This window comes from Gymnogyps californianus, chromosome 17 (assembly GCF_018139145.2).
Source record: "Gymnogyps californianus isolate 813 chromosome 17, ASM1813914v2, whole genome shotgun sequence".
Classification (NCBI taxonomy): domain Eukaryota; kingdom Metazoa; phylum Chordata; class Aves; order Accipitriformes; family Cathartidae; genus Gymnogyps; species Gymnogyps californianus.
Genome location: NC_059487.1, coordinates 4,443,506 through 4,462,785, shown reverse-complemented (window position 1 = coordinate 4,462,785; position 19,280 = coordinate 4,443,506). Strand labels below are relative to the sequence as shown.

General features: G+C 50.8%; 1 protein-coding gene across 3 annotated transcripts; it reads left to right on the top strand.

Moving 5' to 3' along the window:
* The first annotated feature begins 2,623 nt into the window (after window positions 1-2,623).
* Window positions 2,624-17,638, top strand: SGK2 (serum/glucocorticoid regulated kinase 2). Of its 3 annotated transcripts, none has more exons than XM_050907130.1 (14): window positions 2,624-2,689; window positions 8,300-8,369; window positions 9,741-9,798; window positions 10,655-10,704; window positions 11,296-11,353; window positions 11,957-12,040; window positions 12,358-12,489; window positions 13,329-13,441; window positions 13,994-14,030; window positions 14,602-14,688; window positions 16,074-16,169; window positions 16,465-16,620; window positions 17,030-17,119; window positions 17,344-17,638. In XM_050907130.1, the coding sequence occupies exons 1-14, from the start codon at window positions 2,638-2,640 to the stop codon at window positions 17,497-17,499; spliced, it is 1,239 nt and encodes a 412-aa protein (XP_050763087.1). In that variant the 5' UTR covers window positions 2,624-2,637; the 3' UTR covers window positions 17,500-17,638. The 3 variants fall into 3 exon arrangements, with proteins under 3 accessions (XP_050763087.1, XP_050763086.1, XP_050763088.1); XM_050907129.1 differs by lacking the exon at window positions 2,624-2,689 and adding an exon at window positions 4,333-4,534; XM_050907131.1 differs by lacking the exons at window positions 2,624-2,689; window positions 8,300-8,369 and adding an exon at window positions 8,542-8,623.
* The last annotated feature ends 1,642 nt before the right edge of the window (window positions 17,639-19,280 follow it).

Sequence of the window (19,280 nt, the reverse complement as noted above, 5' to 3'; positions counted from 1 at the left end):
CTCCAGGAGAAAAGAGGCACTCATCCCTAAAAACACTTGTTCGTTTTTTTAAGAAAGGTTCTAAAACATAGGCTGTAATGTGTCCTGAAGCCCTCCTGGGGAGGAGAGGAGAGGACAGCAAGGAGGAGAATTGCACCTTCCCCAAGGACAAGGCTGGCGAGCCAGGAAAGGAAGGGTCACTTACAGTCGGGCTGCTTCCAACTTTGTGTTATTTATTCACTGAGACTGTGCCTATACTTAAAAAACACTTGGGAGCAAGAAAGTCCCAGTCAATTTAACGGCGATAATAAGATCAGGCATTTATTCCTCTGAAGAGGTAAAGGCTTTACAAGAGATCAGTAATATTCTGCCATGTTCATATTTGTAGAAATGGAGGCACAGAAAGCTGCAAGAGTTGCTCAAACCCACTTTAGCTGTCCTTTGGAATAAAAACCTGATCTTGAGTGGCCTCCTCTTGGCTCCTTTCACCAAAACATGGGAAACTTCCCAGCACCCATGTGGGACTCCTTGGCAAAATCAAGGGCAATGCCTGAGTCAGAGCCCTGGCTTTTTGAAACTAAAAGAAAAATGTAGAGGGGAAAAAAAAAAAAGAAAAATATTTTAAAGAACCCCAGTGGTCACCAATAGTCTATTTAGTCTTTCATGAATCCTCTTAAGATGAAGAAATAGGCTCTGACCTTTTAAAGAATATCCTATCCCTATCCTATCCTATCCTATCCTATTCCTTACGGAGCAGAGATAACTGAGTAGCCAAACATTTTAGGTCACCTTTCACTGCAGGTCGATGGAAACTTGCTTTGTGCTCTCTAGAGAAATGTTTGTTTTAATCTTATCTAGACCCTTCCCTGCAATTCTGATTGCTCAGGACTGTGTGGTTCCACTTCAGTGATACTTTTATGATTATGGTTATCGGTATTGCTAGATAGGGAGATTAAGATAGTACACCTTTCCCTATAAAATAGCATATATGCATAGCGTATAAAATATTATAATAGAGAGAGATGGGGGTACTTCTCTGTGTGTAGAGACAACGGGCTGGACCTGTTGTCCACTGGATGTGTCCTGCCCCAGAGAAGCTGCAAATGTGGCTTCCCTGGGGTGAGCAGGCACCGGCCAGGGCCAGCCCCGCCGGGAGGGACCAGGCTCAGCCGTGGAGAACCACGCAGCCCTTGACCCCTTATAGGGCTTGGGGAAGTGAAGGCAGCTTTCCTTCCTCGAGGGGGAAAGGAAAATGTTTCCAAGCCCAGGCAATGTCCGGAGGCTCTGAGCTGTGCCAGCGCAGCTGAAAAAATCACCTTTCTGTGCCCAGGGCTTGCTCCCACCATGGTCTGACCAGGTCCAGCCCAGGTAAGAGACGTGCACAGAAGGGGTTAAATTGCCCGAGAGCTGCTCATCACCTCCGAACCTAGGGCCAGCCAGAGGTTTTCCTGGCATAGATGTGCTCTCTGGAGGGCAGGGAAACACGACCCTCGCACAGAAGACCAGCAATGCTGGCAAAACCCAACACTGACACCAGCACGTCTCCGGCTTTACTAGAATTGTTTAATTTTGTTTAAGAACGCGCGGTGCTGGGCAGGGGAACGGGCCAAGGCCAGCCCTGGTGTAAGGGGTGCACGGCCATGCCTGCAGCACCTGTAGGGACGTGTGCCTGTGTGCCTATACAATGTATGCGCCCTGCAAGTGCTCTCACAACCAGCAGCCCCTTCAGCGTGGCACTGTGTCCTGTGGTGGGCAAGGGGCAGCGCTGGGCAAGGGGCGAGAGCTGCTGCAGGCTGCTGCTGGCCGTGGCCATGGGCGCACAGGGGCAGGGCAAGGGGGAAAGTCTCACCTCTTGCACATGGGGAGGGCTGCCCGGGTGGGCAGCATGCTGGAGGCTAACCCTGCTCACATCTACCTGTCCCACTCATGTCCTCCACCACGGGGACAACCGCTTGCCCAGAACACCTCTCCAGGGCGAGTCATGGAGCTCTCCAGGGCAAAGCCCTCTGCAGCTGCCCCAGGCATCTGGTGGCACCTGATGTTGAATCCCCAGGTGAAGACCTGCTCTATGCTGGGGATTTACTGGCAGTCCATGTGTCCCTATGCTTCCAGGGAATGTCGTCTTCTGTGCCAGGGAGCTACCGGTGCCAGGGCAGTCACCCTGGGTACAGGGTGGACGAATTGGTTTTCAGATCCTCAAAAGCATCAAACGACAAAATTCTTTCCTGAGAGCAGAAATCTGTGAATTCAACAGTTGTAGGGTAAATTTCTTCTGTTGTACAGAAGTCAAACAGCCAACCAGCACCACCCAGCTCTCTTCCAGTGCCCTCCATCCGCCAGTCCCAAAGCACTTTCCAGAGGAGTGCAAAGAGAGGGACACTGGAGCGGTGGCAGAGCACTCTGATGACCTCCACCAGACTGAGTGCCGGGTGGGTGCTGGCCAGATGAGGGTCAGGGAGCCGGCCCTGCGTCCCAGAGCCGTGCCCGGCTGGCGGGCAGCCAGCGCTGCACCCGAGGGCTTGTTTCTACTCTTACTCCTGTGCCCTTCACCTTTGCAGCCAGAGAAACATCTGCGTGCTCTGCTTCCGAGGACGCCCGGTGCCGGTCGCTGAGCTCCTGCCCCAGCCATAAGGAGAGGGGACTATTTCGGCTGGCTTTATGTACGTGGCCTGGATGGAGCCCTCCTCCACTGCCCTGGGGAAGACGAAGGGTAATGCTCCTGGCTGGTACGGTGTCACTAACCCCCTGGGGATGATGAGGGCATGGAGGAGGCTCCCCCACGGAGGTCTCCTGCCGGCGCTGGGTTGTGGAGCAGCTGGCAGAGGGCAGAGCCCCATTGCACGCCTTCCAGGTGGGCTCCAGCCTGGCTCGTGCCACAGCCCAGCCTCGCAGGCACGGATGGACAGAGCTCAGCCTTCCCAGCAAGGGCTGCATGGAGCCCAGCTCCCACGGGACCCACGGGGGGCCCAGGAGGTGGTTGTGTGCAAGGGGGGCGGCAGCTTCGCATCGCACGCCTGGCCCTGAGTTACACCCAGTGCGTGCACAGCCCTTGAGCGTCAGCAACCCTTACAGATGGAGGGGCAGGATGGACAAAACCAGCCCAACCATTGCTTTGTCCATCAGTATCTATTATCATTACTGGCTGCACTCCAGATTAGATATCTTATGCATTCTAGCTGGTAAAAACTTTTCCTTCCAGGATCCTTCTGCTTTCTCTTCTTTGGATAGAAAATGGGTTTTTAATTAAAGATGCCTTTCTGTGGAAAATAAAATCAAGTAGATTTTGTTGATAATACCAAGGTTTTTATTGAAAGAAACAAAAGCAGAAGATACTGATTTGAAAATGTAAGTTAGCTGCTGAAAGTATTCTGAAACTTGACCGTTTCAATGCAAGTAGAGACAAAATCAGAGAAAATAAAAACATAATAGGAGATACTTTTAAAAGCTGACGATGCTAATAGTTTGAGGATGTTGGCTGAGCAAAAAATTCAGGCTTTGACCTGAGAGAGAATGATATTTCAAGCAACATGCTGCTTCCCCTCTCTTGCTACATGTGGCGATGAGCAGATCAGATGTTTCAGATTATTTCCTCCTGGTAGCTGTAGTCTGGGGTTAGTGACTCGTCCCACGGCAACCAGCCCCTCTGCTCTCCCCAGGGAAGGCTGCCCAGACTTCTGCCTTTACCGCCTTGCACCCACCACTTAACTCGCTCTATAAGCTGGCTTTTCTCCTGCTGCAGCTGCAGACAGGGAGATTTTATAGGAACCTACAATGGAAGCAAAAAGCAACTGCTTTATTTTTAATGAAGAGAGAGAGAAGACACCAGCCCTTCTGCAATGTCTCCTTTTGCTCAGAGCTTAGTCTCTGTTCTCTCAAATCACCATGTGCCTCCAACACCAGGTTTTCCCCTCCACTCATGCTTAGGTTTGCATTTAATACTGCTGCAAAGCGCCAGTCTGGCTACCCTGGGCTACAGTCTTCCCAGGTTGGTGGAGGACACGGGAAGGAGCAGCTTCTTCTGGGTTTGACCTGAACTAAATGACAGTTTTGACCTTCCTCCAAACCACAGGACAGTGGACAAACTGCCAGCTTACTAACATGTAAAAAACTGTTCTGATCACCTGAGATGCCTGCCAGGATGTAATTTGCTCCTATCCACCACCTATACCCCTCCCTTCTCATCCAAAACTACCACCCCCACCTAAATTCTCACTCCTTGGGTATATCTAGCAGGTGTCTCTTCATTTTTTGCAGCTGATCAGCTTTTCCTGCTCTTTTTAAAGGGCTGCAGCAAGCCAGCAGTAGTGGCATGATCACCCTGAGGGGGTGGGGGTGTTTTTGTTCATGGGCTAAATGAACTGCTGTAGGAAACAAAGCTATTCTCCTCTGAGTTTTAAGAAAGAGCCTTGGGCTTCTGGTCTGCCAGGGCAGTCAGTGGCAGGGTGGGCTGGTGCAAGGATGGGAAGTGTGGGGAATGAGGGGTCTCTGTGCTCGCCTGCTGTGGGCTGCTTCCCATGCTTCAGGACACAGCCTCTGCTGGTAGATGTGCTCCCAGGTGTGTCTGATGCTTTGTTTTCTATTTTCATGGGATTATTTTTTGTAAAATGCTGCAAGCTTTAGCCACCTGCTGTTTTCTTCTGGCTTTGCATGTAGTTTTTCTCTAAAGTCTGGAGGGTTGTTTGTCTGTGGGCTCCAGCTTGCTCAGAGCCAGGGCTACTGGGCTGGGGTTCCTGCTCTGGTTTGCAGTGTTCCTGGGGTGTAGGGGAAAGGATCTGCAAGAGAGAATTGGACAAGCCAGGAGCTCTGCAGAGGGCAGCTATGAAAGCTTCCCTAAGAGAAGATGACCTTTTAAAGCCTTTTCTAACCTCTTCCTGGATGTGCTGTGTGCTGTAGTGCCTCAATGGGAATGAAAGTGGAGCTCAGTGCTGGCCTGGAGCTCTCTCTTAGATCTGTAGCAGGGGAAAGCTTGAGCTTTTTTTTTTTTTTTTTTTGCTGGTAAAAGCATGTGTTTGCAGGAGTCCTCCTTCCCACCTCCCTCTGTGCCTCTCCTCTGAGCTGAAACTGGGGCATCTCCCCCTTATGCTGCATGCAGCCCCTGTGCTGGATGAAAGCTGTGGGCTGCCTTAGGTGCCCCTCTCTCAACCCAGCCCCTCCTAACCCTGTGCTTCTTCCAAAACACTGCTTGCTGTCCCAGTAACAGCTTGCCAGGCCTCCTTGCCTCTCCAGGCTGGCAACTAGCCCTTCCCAGAGCAGGAAAGGATGAGGCACTTGCTCGGAGGGGTTTGTAATCTAGGTTAGGTAGGAAACGATGCTGAGAGCGGTGACATCAGGGAAAAGGGTGGGAGGCAGCTTGCAGATGACGAGTGTATGAGGTTGCCGCTCCGTGCAAGGTACGTGTTGCATTAGTAATGTGCTTGTAGCAAATAACGCTGGGCTAGCATGGGAATGTGGGTCACCGCTGGCAGAACTGTTGAAGGAAGAGGGAGCTGCTTGTGCTGGGAAGAAAACGTATGTTACTGAGGGATGTTTGGTGGGGGGAGGTTTAGCTGCAGTAACTGTTCCAACTTGTAAGTAGCAGCTTTTTGTGTGAGCGGGTGCCTGCTGCCTGGGGGATGCCTCTGGCCCAGGTGTTGGGGCAAAATGGTCTTTGAGGGGGGTGTGGGGTGCAGTGGTTTGTGTTCCTGGTGTGTAATAGTCACATGTGTCACATTGTGTCGGGAAACTCCTAGACTTGCTTGCTGATGCTCTCTGTGGCCCTGGCCATGCCTGGAGCATCCCTGCTGCCCCAGCAGGCACAAGGAGGGATGCAGCTGGGCATGTATAACCAAGGATGCCAGCGTATTTTTGTGACCTATTTCTGATTCTGTTGTTCAGCATGTGTGCACTCAGGAAATCTTTGTGCTTTAGGGGGAGTAGGGTTTGTTAGTGATAAGGAAAAGCCTGTTTGACTGCTCGGGAGATTTAAACCAGAAACTAACCTGGCTTTGAAGGTGGACTCAGGCTGGGGAAGGTGGCTCTGAGCCTGAATAGAAAGTCATACGGGATGGGGATATACATATCCTAAAATATGCGTGGTACTTAAGTGCAGAAAGAGAGATTCTTGCCTCAGAGCAAGTACATTTAATGAAATAGCTTTGTTGGAAAACGCTGCCCTTGGTCAGCAGGGTCTTGTTGAGTAGCTTCACTTCCAGCAAAGAAGCAGTGGAGCAGAATGGGGCTGGTGGAAGGAACCATGAATGGGCTGCCAGGCTGTGGCCCTGGAAGAGCTGCACAGCCTTTGCTCAGCAGCAATGCTCCTGCCTAGTTGCAGGCTGTGGAGACCTTGCTAAAGCAGCCTTGTCCAAGCCCCTCGGAGCAAGTCAGGAACTTGTCCTGTGTCCTGTGCTGCCAGCAAATACCTCCAAGCCAGACAGATATGTTTCCGTGGCTAGCCCGTGTGCTCCCCAAGATGCCCAAGCTGTGACATGTCCACCTGTGCCTGAGTCATTATTTTCCCCCTGAGTCTGGGATCAGAACAGTGTCAGTGGCAGCAAGCTGACCATGGGGCCAAAACCAAGCTTGTGGGGGTTCAGATTTGGCGGGAACAGGCTGCATCACCTGATGGAGCCGCATGTATGGAGCAGGAGCAAGGTGTTAAACTGTGTGGGCTTGGTTGGGTTGCTCTGGCGAGAGGCTCGTGGGCAGGGGGTGGGAGCCCTCACTCCTCTATCTACCGCTGCCACTTGCAGCTTGCTTGTTCCACACACACCCTATGTGCCCCGCCACCCCCTGTGCCAACCTCCTCCCTGGCACTGAGCCTTGAGTGAGCGTTGCCTGCTCTGAGGCAGCAGGGCTGATGTCCCTCTGCTGCGACCACGGTATCTGGCCAGCCTGTCCAGCAGCCTGTGGGCTAGCTGCAGCCCTGAGGCAGGTGTTGGATGACCTTCAGTAGACCTCGGTGAGCCAGACTGTCAGGGAAATAAGGACTATGCCCAGTGGGAGGAGATGGGGATTGATCTGTCTGGGTGCTGCCTGCATGCTGTCCCTACTGGTGGGTGCCTGCTGGGACAAGCTCTTGTACCTGCTGCAGGGCAAAGTATCGGACAAGGTCAGGGTCCCGGACCAGTCTGATGTTGTAAGCTCACTCACTGAATGGCTTGTGGGTTTTTCTTTAAATTCTTGCTTTCCCTTTCTTATCCATTCAGAAACTCAAAACCGCTGTTTTTTTGGCTCCTCATCTGTATCTGCACCCAGATCCCAGAACTGCTGGTGGTGCCCAGTTCAGCGGCTCTCTGGAGCACGCAGGTCCCTCCATCTGGCAGCTCCTCAGACCCATGCAGGAAGGGCTCTGTAAATGGGCTTGTGTTTACCTCAAAACTTGTTGTCCTACAAACTCCTTGCCTGGGGAGATGGGCTCTGGCAGTTGGTGCTGCCAGTTCCTTGGTCTGTAGAAGAGCTGTTCCAGGATGACAACTTGCTTGTGTCTACAAAGGAACTTTTTTCTTTTTTTTTTTTTTTTGGGGGGGGGGGGGGGAAGTGTATGTTTCTGTGAATGTTTTGATTCTTTCTTGCCCTCCAGTAGCAAAACTAGGGCAGAGCCAGGGAGTAAAACTGAGTCTTGAAATATTTTTGTTATCTACTCCTAAGCAAAACAAGGAAGTCCTCCATACAGGTTGCACTTCTCAGGCTTTTCTCTCGCTCAGCCTGTGCAGTAGGGAGCAGGCTCAAGACCTTGCCTCCCTGTGAAGGGAGAGGTGGTGATGATGATGATGCGTGGTGGCAACCACCTGCATGGCTGAGGCGCAGGGATGCTCCATGGTGGGAATCCCAGCTTCTGGCACTGGCTGCGTGTCCTTGGGCAAGTCACTTGCTGCGATGTGTGTGTGCTGGCTTACCTCCTGCAGGGTCCTGAAAGGTTTCATTCATGTCCCTAATTACTCGCAGAGTGCTGAATGAAAGGGGCAGTGGATGTGCCAAGTGTGTGACGTATCCCAGTACAACATCGTCCTTGTGAGCACTCTCCTTGTCCCTCCTGGGGACCCAGGGGTGGCTCAGGGAGGCTCGATGGTGGTGCTTTAGCCTGAGTCCCCTCTGCCATGGGAGAGGGTGTCTGTTTTGTGGTGCTTATCCCTGTCCTGAGAGCTATTGAGGGCTCCTGGTAGGGCTGGGAGGGGAGCTGTCCTGGTTCCTATAATTTCCTGGTTATTTTGGTATGTGGGTGGAAGGGGGAGGAGGGCAGCTGTGGAGAGAAGAGCAAGGTCAGTGAAGAACAAACGTGCCTCTGTGCACTTGTGATCACGCTGCCAGCTAATCTGCTTCGGTGCTCCAACTTTCCTCGCAGAACTCATCAAGCACGGCCGCGAGAGGATAGGACAAACCATCAAGGCCTCTGGCTCCAGGCTCTGCTCGTAGTGAGTATGAAAGCCTTCCAGTGGGATGAGAGCCCTTTAAAAGCTCAGCCTGATAACCCCCGCACTGGCTCGGTGGTGAATGGAGCTGGCTGGCACCAGCCAGATGTGGGCAGTCCCTGGGGACAGCCGCCAGCACCCGCTGCTGCTCGGCATCTCCTGCCATGGTCAGCCCGGCCGCAGAGGAGGGGGGCTCTGGGATGGCCGCGGATCTGTGCCTGGCGGTGCATGGGGGCAGAGAGGGGAAGCACCCACAGGTGAGATGTGGGGGAGGCCGGTGGGATCTTTGGGCCCCCTTTTTGGAAGGGGCAGGGTTGAGGGTGGCTGGGGGGGATGAGAGCCTTCAGAGCCTCCCTGCAATGTATAAGAGCTTGGTGGGGCTGAGGGGGAATGGACAAAGCTCTCTGGGGCAGGGCAGAAAGGAACAGAGCTGCTTTTCTTTTTTTTTTTTTATTTTTTTTTTTTTCCCTCCTTCTGTCCTCTCTTTAATCCTGGCTTTTGCAAGGAGTGTGTGGGAACCCTCAAAACCAAAGGGAGGAATCCCTAGGGTGACAGGACCTATCTCTCCCCAGTGATGCTTGAGCAGGGCAGATCTGAACCAACAAGTGTTGTTCAAGTCCAACTTGAACTCCGGGGCTGGGGCCTCAGAGCCCCAGCAGCAGCTGCACTGGGTAGACGAGAGCCCTGTGCTTTAATGCCTCCACTCACCGAGCCCGCCCTGGGCTGCCATGGCCAGCCCTTCTTCCCTGCAATGTCAACAACCCCAAACTGCCCTGATCTGCCCTGGCATGGGGGAATGGCCTCTAGCTGCTGCCAGTATGGATGGCATGTGGTGGTCAGACCCAGCTGGACCCTCCTGGCTGCCCTGTGGGGACACTCATTGGGTTGCAGGGCTGGGGGCTGCAGCATCCCTATGCAGTGGGGTGGGGGCTGCATCTGCCTTGAGAGGGGTCTGGCCATGGCCAGGAGGGCTGCAACCTTGTCTGGCCCTGATGCTGTGTTGCTGCTGGGGCTGTGCTGGTCTTCACGTGTTGGTGCTCTGACCAGTTTCTGCTATTGCAAATCAAGAGCTAACTGTGGCATTTAATATGCTTGTGCTTGTTCAAATCACTTGTGCTCCCAGGAACCTTCTTTCCACCCCCATCTCCTGTCAGCATGCACCCACTGTCCCCTGCCTCCCCCAGAGTATGTGCACCCCCACCCCTTGGGAGCAGCAGTACTACCGAGGGGGTAGCTGGGGAACTTAGCTGAGGTCTCCTATGATGGAGGGGAGCATGCACTGGGGTCTGTGCTGGTCCCTGGCAAGTTAATGGTGTGAAGCTGTTTCTTTCTTGGATTTTGTTTTCAATACTGGCTTGCTCTTCTTTTCCCAAGTGCTGAACGAGTTGTTTTTTTAATGGATCGTTCCCAGAGCCCGGACAAAAGCACCCAGGTGAGATCATGGCTCTGAGCCAGCAAGTCCTCACCTTTGGGATGAAGAGGAGGGGCTGGTGCCTGTAGGAGAAAAGCAAGGAGGAGAGCCTGCTTTAGCCTGCCAGGAGTCTTACTGCTGCCTTGTCCCTGTGGGTGATGCTGGGTGGAGAAAAAGGAGAGCAGAGAGGCCCTATATAGCCTTTTGGACAAGGCATAATGCTCCCAGAGTCTGGGGAGAGGAGGATTCCTGGGGAGCCAGAAGAGGAGGAAGACCGTGTGTGTATATGTACCTCCTTGTCACTGGGAAGAGGGAGGCTGCACCTCTGTGGTGCTGGGTGTGCATAAGGCCACTTCCAAGGATCCAGACCTGGCAGTTTTGGGGCTTAATGGGAGTGGGCAGAGGGCTGCAGGGTTTGGGGGGGATGCTGATGTCCTGCTGCAGGAGTACTCCTCTCTCTGAGCTGTGCGCAGGGCTTCTTGCCTAGCACAGGCAGTGGGGAGCACCTTGTTGTCTCGGTGCTGCAGTGAGCAACTGAGCCACGCAGTGCCTTTCCTCTGTGGCGGCACAGGAGGTCTTGAAAGCCTCAAGTCAGGAGCCAAGAAGTTGCTTAGTACTTTTTCTTTGTGCAAGTATGGGATGAGGGCTTCAGCACAGACTCTAGCTTAGTACAGCCTCCAGCTTGGGGATGATATTGCTTTAGTGCGTAGCTCTGTTCTCCCTTTCCTCATCACTTAAAAGTTTGCCAAAGCATCCACTGTGTCTCTTGCTGATGGGTGTTTGTCAATGGCTCTGTGCAAGTGATGCTGTATTGAGGAAAGGAAAGCACAACCTGCAGCATGGTCCTTGTGACTAATGTTATTGTTATCCTCTCTAGCCTCCAACATCAACTGACAACATCAACCTTGGACCTTCTGCTAACCCAAAGTAAGCTCCCTGCAAAAGCCAGGTAGGGTGTGGAGCGTGCAGTGAAGAGATCTGGCAGGGGAACGCAGTTGGTCCCTGTGTCTTGCATGGGTGGTGTCTGCAAAAGTACATTACTTGGCCTTTAATACCGTGTGTATCACCAATGCACCAGCTTCAAGACATTCACCTATAGCTGGTCCGTGTTATCATAATCATCCTCTCCTGTCTGTGTCTGCAGCCCCTTGTCCCACCTCTCTAGAGAGGCAGTAAGGGAAGATCTTCCTCGTCACTGCTGGCTCCCTGACCATCTTTCTCTAGAAATGGGGATAAACCGTGTCCCCTGTAAAGGTGCCACTTGGTCCCGACAGGTGCTTTCACCTGCTGCTCTGTTCAGCAGGTGGGTTGCTGAGGGATTGCTCATCCTCTGCTGGGTGCACCAACATACACAGTGCGAATCCCGAGCTGGCTGGGAGCGAGGGTCACCGGTCCAGTGCCCTTTAATCCCTTTCACAAACACCTGTGTTTCCAAGAAGGAACTCTGCTTTGATGGTAGCGTTGCTGTTGCATGTTTCTCTCCCAGAAACATTAACTTGTTTCATTCTTGCCCAACAGTGCCAAGCCAACAGACTTTGACTTCCTGAAGGTTATTGGCAAAGGAAGCTTTGGAAAAGTAAGTGGGTTTGTACAGGTGGGCTGTAGCTCTTTGGAGGCAGCTTGGAAAGAGACTTTCTTGCTGAAGGAGTTCCTAGCTGTGTCCTTGCTTGCTCCTCTCCTGAGGAGTTTGGCCTGAGTGGGACTGAGACCAGATGAGACCTGAGATAGGGTTTTCATAGTCCATTCTTACTGTGAGCTGTCCTGCAACCTCTCTAAGGACAGAAGTGTGAGGTGTTTTATGCTCAGGGTGGTGATGGTGAGGAGCAGTACTTGATTCAAAATAAGCTTCAGACTTGTTCAGCTAGCAAAAGATCTCCAGACAAATCTGTACCTTGTGAGATAGCAAGGATCCACTGTAAATGGGACTGTCCCCAAATGCTCCAAAACTATTTTCTACTGGGTGTGTAAGAGATGTATGTGGAGATGTCCTGTGCTTTTTCCTGGCAATGAGAAAGTGCTGGGAAGTCAGAGGGCTGGAGCTTGGTCTTTAAAACTTTGTACCTGACCCTCTGAAGCTGTACTCTGTGTATAATCACTCACAAGAGTGAGCTAATGAGGAAACACTAACCAAACGGCAGGAGGTGAGACTGAAACCTGTGACCAGGACCTTCTGTTGCAGGTTCTCCTGGCCAAACGCAAGTGTGATGGGACTTTTTATGCAGTGAAAGTCTTGCATAAGAAAACCATCCTAAAGAAAAAGGAGGTATGTGTGCTCTCCTTGGCTGCTTCTGCAAATAGTGGTCAGTGTGTGAGCTATCCTGGTAATGCAAATGAGGTATCTTGTGGCTGGCATGCACGTAGACAACTCACAGGTTAAACATGGATTTCTCTGTGCCAAGGGAACATGGAGAAGAACTGAGATGAAGCAGGTCAGATAGGAGAGCGGTTCCCTTCCTGGGGCTGGAGATGACCCTCTTGGGCTCCCAGCTTCCACCTGTTTTGAAAACAGCAGTGAGCCCCTACAGCAGACTGGACTGGACCCTTGCCTGAAACTCTAATGCCTTACCTGCTTTTTGATAGCAAAACCACATCATGGCAGAACGCAACGTGCTCCTGAAGAATGTCAAGCACCCCTTCCTTGTGGGACTCCATTACTCCTTCCAGACCTCGGAGAAGCTTTACTTTGTGCTTGACTATGTAAATGGAGGAGAGGTGAGTGCACTTACAGGCTTTATTTTAATCCTCTATTTGGTTGTTCCCAAACATGCTGCTTTATTGCCTAAAACTTTCTTGTCAGAAGATAACATGTTGAAGTGTAATGTTGCTTTGACTGCTGGCAAGGACCAGCCAGGAGTAGCTGGCATGCTAGCTCACCTGTAAATTGAGTGAAGATCTTGTTGACTATGACCTGAGTCAGATGATTACCAAGGCAAGGATGCTGAGAAAAGTATGTGTTAGGGGCGTTTTAAAATCCTATGGAGAATACGGGAAATACTGATGTTGGTGAGCTTTAGGCAAAACCCACTTGTGGGCTGGCTCTGGATCCTAGTCTAGTGCTTGGGTGATGCCATTGCAGTATGCTAGATTTCTTTTTCTGTCCTTTAGAAGCTTACCTTTTTTTCCAGCTGTCTCTTTCTGTGCTATCTGAAACTAGCTGGGGGATATTGTTAATATGGATGTCTTGCCCAAATAGAATTCATATTGGGGATCTTAGTGAGTTCAGCTCTGTGCAGGTACCACTTTTCATGGCCATACTACCACTATAATTGGCCTGTGGGTTGTAGCAAGCTAGGAAGCTTAACTAGATCAGTAGATGACCATTTTTTGGGGAATGAATTCTTAAGTGAGATGGTGACATAAGAAGAGGACAAATGAAGCAGTTTCTAGAAAGGTGTTTAGATTGCTTAAAGTCACTTGGTTTGGGCTTATTTGGTGCTGTTCATGTGCTACTTGTTGCAAATCAGTTTTCACTTGAGTAGCTGGCTTTCAGGCCTGCTCCAGATATCCTTCAGTTTTTTAGAGAAGTGATCAACCCTCTCATCTGCCTGTAGCTCTTCTTCCACTTGCAAAGGGAGCGCTGTTTCCGTGAACCCCGGGCCCGATTCTATGCTGCAGAAGTCGCTAGTGCAATTGGGTACCTGCATTCCTTAAACATCATTTACAGGTAAGGCATGTGTCCTGCCGGCGAGAGCAGGGGCACCAAGTCTGCCCAGCCAGGCCGTGTGCGGTGCTAGGGAGGAAAAGGGCTTCATTGGGGCCCTGCAAAATGCAGGACTGGAGTAGCTGAAGAATCTCCTAGCCCAGACAAAACTGTGTGCTGCTGGCACTCTGTCCTGCAGGAGGGGTGCTGTATGCATGGGACCTGATCGACAATAAATACTCCCAGCCTGGCAGTGGGAAGGAGAGAGAATGCTTAAGTGTAAAGATCTAAAATAAACCTGGCTCAATAAGTAAGAAATTCTCTCTCAGTAACAATTTATGCATAGATATGCAGAGAAATGCAGGCTAACACCTGATCCTGTACGACAGCAGTCTTTCTATGTTTGCATGTGTGTATGTTGATACCCAACAGTAATGGGAATCCTCACTTTGGGAAGGTCTTGGTGAACTGGACTGGAAAGTTTTGTTAGCTCCTGTTCTTGGCTGATGCTGTTTCAGATCCAGCTTTTCTAAATATCTGGCCAAATCTGCTCAAACAGCACTTTTTGTCTTGCAGGGACTTAAAACCTGAGAACATTCTCCTGGATTGCCAGGTATATTCACAGCTCGTGCTGCCTTCCTTCTGGCTTTAAAAGCATCAAGACCATAAACAGAGGGCTATGGTTCTGCAAGCTGGACTATAGCTCGCTTCACTGCATGGATTTTGTATGTATGCACCACTGCGTTTCTGTGCAGATCCTGCAAGAGGGAGTGAGCCTGCCCTCTGCAGAACTGCACACTTGGGGCCCTCTCAGCTTGTTCCCAAGAGCTGGGACCTGACTTCTGGGCAGGGACCAGAGGTGCTAAGAGCAAGCCACTGCTGCTGCTCTGGTGGTGACCACTATATAAACTGGCTCTGGGATAAAGCAGTGGCAAAGCACAGCAGTGCTGGATCTCTTCATAGCTGTGCTGTTATAGACAAATTAAAAAAAAAAAAATCTAGACTCTACTTTCTATATAGGCTCCTGTACTTGTACTATAGGATGTCCAGAAGGTGAGGGAGGGGAAGCAGATGAGCAGTGGGGAACTAAAACATACATGAGATGCAATGTGAAGGCCAATGCTTCGAAATCCTGTTCCCTCCTTAGGAGAGTGGGCCAAGCTGAAATTCTCTCTCTTCTTTAGGGACACATAGTATTGACAGACTTTGGGCTCTGCAAAGAAGGAATGGAGCAAGAGGAGACAACTTCTACCTTTTGTGGCACTCCTGAGGTACAGCATGTGCTGGGGTTTCACTGTGACCTGGGGGCTGAAAGCCTTCAGAGACTTGCCGCTCTCGGTCTCAGACTTGCGTGGGTGCTCAGCATGTCAAAATATGGGCTCTGTGAATTAGACCACCTTGGGCTCTTTGAGGTTGTCAGCCTGAAGTTGGCATTCAGATAAAGCCTTCCCTACTCAGCACAGACAGTTTTACCTGTAGCAGCCGATTAGTACTCTCAACTTGCTGTGCAATCAGGGGCAGGGATCCCTGCTCTTGGAAATGGCCAGTCTCGTCAAACTGGGGCTGTTCCAGGTGGCTGTGGAGACAGCCTTGACCCTGGGAGCCCATGAGCAAGCCTGTGAGCAGGCTGTTTACCTGCTGTGATACCCTGGAGCTGCAGAACTGGGAGCCTGCTGGTACTGACATACACAGGACCTTGCTGTGCTCTTCGGTGTGTCCTTGGTATGCAGGAGCTGCGAAACACCCTGTGCAGAGGAGAGGACCGGGCTCTCCTCTGGAATGTGAACACTGCTCAGAGGGGAAGAACTGCCTTTTCTCCAACGCACCTCAACTAGGTTTTGCTAAAACCTATTTCCAGTTTGGCTTCTTGGAGGCTTTTTTCCTGCTTTTTACTGAACTGGGGATTTTGGTAGCACTTTGGCCTAGGTAATACACCTGTCCTGCTGCCCAGCCTCAGACAGCTTGAAGAAGGGTCTGTAAACAAGATAACTTTCAGTATTCAAGCTCAGTAGAAGTGGGCAGGAATTTCCTGGTGGTAGCCCTATGCTTTCAGTGGGGACCCACTTATGCAATAGTACAGCACAAACCAAGCAGGAATGTTTGAGCTTAGGTTTGTGGTTTTTGATGTGTGTTGGGTTTTTTTTTTTCCCCTGCCCTAGGTAGGGAGCCTGATAGTACACAGACATAATCCTGTGCAAGACCAGACTCGATGTGCTGCTTGTTCTGCAGGCTACTTGAATTCCCACCCTGTTGCTTCTTGGTGGTGGCTATCAGTAGTTTTGCTGCTTTGGACAGACTTACTGGGACTGAAAACTGCAGCATTCTCAAAACCACAGGAGCCTCTTACAGGTGTAATGTGTCAGTGCAGGACAGATTTGCTGGTTGAGTTGTGGTGGGTGGCAAATCCTTATACAAGTCCTCTATAGGAAAAGAACTTTCTGTAGCCCAGAAAAACACATTGGGAGTTTTAGTAGGTGTCTTTCAAATCCATTGCTCTGAAGCAAGTGGAGAGTCTAACAAAGCATAGTAGCAAATGCATCTGTGTGCTTCCTAATGCATTTGCTCACTTTGAACTGCAGCCAGGTTTGTGTACTTATGAGGACAAAGCCCTTCCTTTTATAATTTGACTCAAATATTTATTTCTGACTCTTCCTAGTACTTGGCTCCTGAGGTGCTAAAGAAGCAGCCGTATGACAGGACAGTAGACTGGTGGTGCCTAGGAGCCGTCCTCTATGAGATGCTGTTTGGACTGGTAAGTTTGGAAGCTGTCTGTTTTATGCTACATGGTGGAGAACTTATTTTTGAAAGTTGTGATGTGAGGTTGGTCTGGTGTTCACGTGGTACCTGACACAGACAACTGACTCCTGAATTAGGTAACCTGTTTCAGTCATACCATTGCTCTTTGATCAGAGATATATCTGTTTGATATCTGAGATATGGCAGGTTTCCCTCATCTACTTCCTGCAGGACTCATTTTGACCTGTGATGTGTGGTTCCTTATGGTAGCTCATGTTTTACCTGGCTGCTTCTCCTCTCTTTCAAATTAGCCTCCTTTTTACAGCCGGGATGTGTCTCAGATGTATGACAACATTCTGCACAAGCCACTCCAGATCCAAGGAAGCAAGACTGTGGCAGCTTGTGACATCCTCCAGGGACTTCTCCACAAGGACCAGAAGAGGAGGCTGGGTGCCAAGACAGACTTTGTAGGTTGCCTCCACTAGGATCAGGAGGGAGGATGGATAGGAAACCTTTCTGTTCTGAGCCTTTCTTTCATGATAACAGCACTACCTTGGAAAAAGCTTTCCATGTGCACTGATGTCTCTCCAGCCCCCTAAAAGGGGCATATGGGGTTGACTTGGATTTCCAAAGGGAAATACTATGATTCAAGGTGTGGTGGCAAGCTAGGACACCAATGTGTGCTGGTGTCATCCCCCTTCAAGGGATTACTGGACTATGACCCTTCTGTAGTAAGGGATTTAGCAAATCCTTACATGGATATGTGGTAGCTCCAAGTCTTGCTTCAACCACTTAATGCTATGAAACCAGCTGGCAGGTGCTGGAAAAGGAGGGTTGGCAGAAGACTGACTTTTTCTCCCCCTGCTTTCTGTGCAGCTTGAGATAAAGAACCACGTATTCTTCAGCCCAATAAACTGGGATGACTTGTACCACAAGAGGATTACTCCTCCGTTCAACCCCAATGTGGTAAGTGGGTATTTCTGTTGGTATCTGTTATAGTGGTACAAAAGGAATCCTCTCCAGATGTCTTATACTGACATTGAGGGATGCTGAAGTGCAAGTTAGGAACTGCAAATGCAGTGGTGACGATGTTTTTGGAAGAGGACCTGTGCTAGACTGTCTGAAAACAAGTGGTTGGTTGGGGTCTGCTCGCTCAAAATGACGATGTGTGTCTCTACTCCTTGGCTTAGGCTGGTCCAGCTGATCTGCAACACTTTGATCCAGAGTTCACCCAAGAAGCGATCTCCACCTCCATCACCCACACGCCTGACCTAGCAGCCAGCAGCTCCAGTGCCTCAGATGCATTTTTAGGATTTTCTTATGCACCAACTGAAGAGGGCATCTAGGTTTTATAAAGGCTTTGAGAAGCCAGATTTTAACTGAATGGGTTTTATGTTTGGTTGGTTTTTTTTTTTTTGAAAGGATTGGTACTGTCCTTTGCTCATGGTTTAAGGAAATTGTGACTAATACACTAACTGGCTGGGATGGAACAGAGCTCTTAACTTTTGCTATTTGGTGGATTTCCCTCTAAATGACTGTTCCCCTGGCAGGGAAAGTGGGACACTGATTATTATGATTTCCCCCCCCCCCCCCCCCCGAGTGTCTTGTGCTACTTGGCAGAATTGTATTCACTCTGTGGTTGTATTTATGGTTGAGGTATGTACCACCATTCACATCAACAGCCATTCCCCTGTAACTGGCCACCCTTTTTTTTTTTTTTTTTTCTTTGTGGAGCTAACTCTGCCCAGCTATGTCCAACTGCTTTGCCCCCACCACGAGAGGAGAACTCTTCACACTACCAAGAATAGTGGCTTCCTTCCTTTAAGAGGACTGTGCCACTCAAGCCACTCATCCTGGACTGAGCTGGGCTGAGAAACGGTTCATCAGATACTGCTCCAAAGGTGGCTGCAAGTCTGTAAATCGTGAACTGTGCCATGGCCTTTCATGCCAGCCAGTCCCTCCCCAAGGTGAGTGGATCATCTCTCTGGTCCAGGATTGGGATGCTGCTGAAGCAACAAGGAGGCTGTTATGGAGGAGTCAACGTGTGGGAGGAAAATCCCAGATAAAATGGGTGGGAAAGAGGCTGAGTTGCTTGGAAAAATAAAAATAACCTTATGGCCAAACTCTGCTTGGAGTGGGGGGGGATCCTTCCACAGCATGTGCTTGACTTGCCTGAGGCACACCAACACTACTGCGATGAGCATGATCCGGAGCACCGTGGAGCACAGGACAGCACGGAGCGAGGGGAGCCTGAGCCCAGCTCAGCACCTGCTCTGGGGGGGTCCAGCAGCACTGAGCCCCTGCATGCAGGAGAGGGAGAGCAGCAGCACAGCCCTCTGGGCTCCAATGCCGGTCTGAAAATGCCTGTCACTGATGTAGAACAGTTATTTATTCTGCCTTAATTTAAATGCTGATGTACTCATTGAATGTCACTTTCCACTTTTTTTTAAAGTTGTTTTGTTCTGTTGCTGTGGGGAGGAGAAAGGGGGCTAAGAGCTTCTAACTGCAACACGGGGATAAACAACGGGCTTTCTAGAAGTTGTGTGATGCTCATGCTGTTGGGAAGCTTGTGCTGGAACACTTTTTTTTTAATCAGACTTTAGCTTGTACATGCTGAAGTCATCAGAAATATGACATGGTTTGTATTAAAGTGCATACACTGATGTGCTTCCCTCTGTCCTGTCTGTGAGGGAGTGGTGAGGGTAAGGGGAGCAGGGAGGCGGGTGGTGGCTTTAGGCTGTGCCTGAGAGCAGCTGTGCCCTAACACTGCTGTGTGAGAAAGTCACTGAAACTTGTCTTTTTAATTAAAATAGGAAGTCCCTACTTTAGCCTAACAGACGTATTGCGATTTGTGCTTTTACCTGGGCCTAAGGCCAGAAACCTGTTCGGGGGACAGGGGGCACTGCTCTCGCCCACTAAAAGGCGAGGGCTGGACCGGGACAGGCCTCGGCGGTCACCGGCCGAGAGCCGGCCTTGCCCGGAGCCAGGCTTACGCGGACCGCAGCTGCAGGCCGAGCCGGCGGTGCCTGCCGAGGCGGCGCCCGGGGACAGCGAAGGGCCGACCGGCCCGGCTGGGGCATCCGGGCCGGCGGGGCGGGGCGCGGAGCCCCGTTCCCCCCCCCCCAGG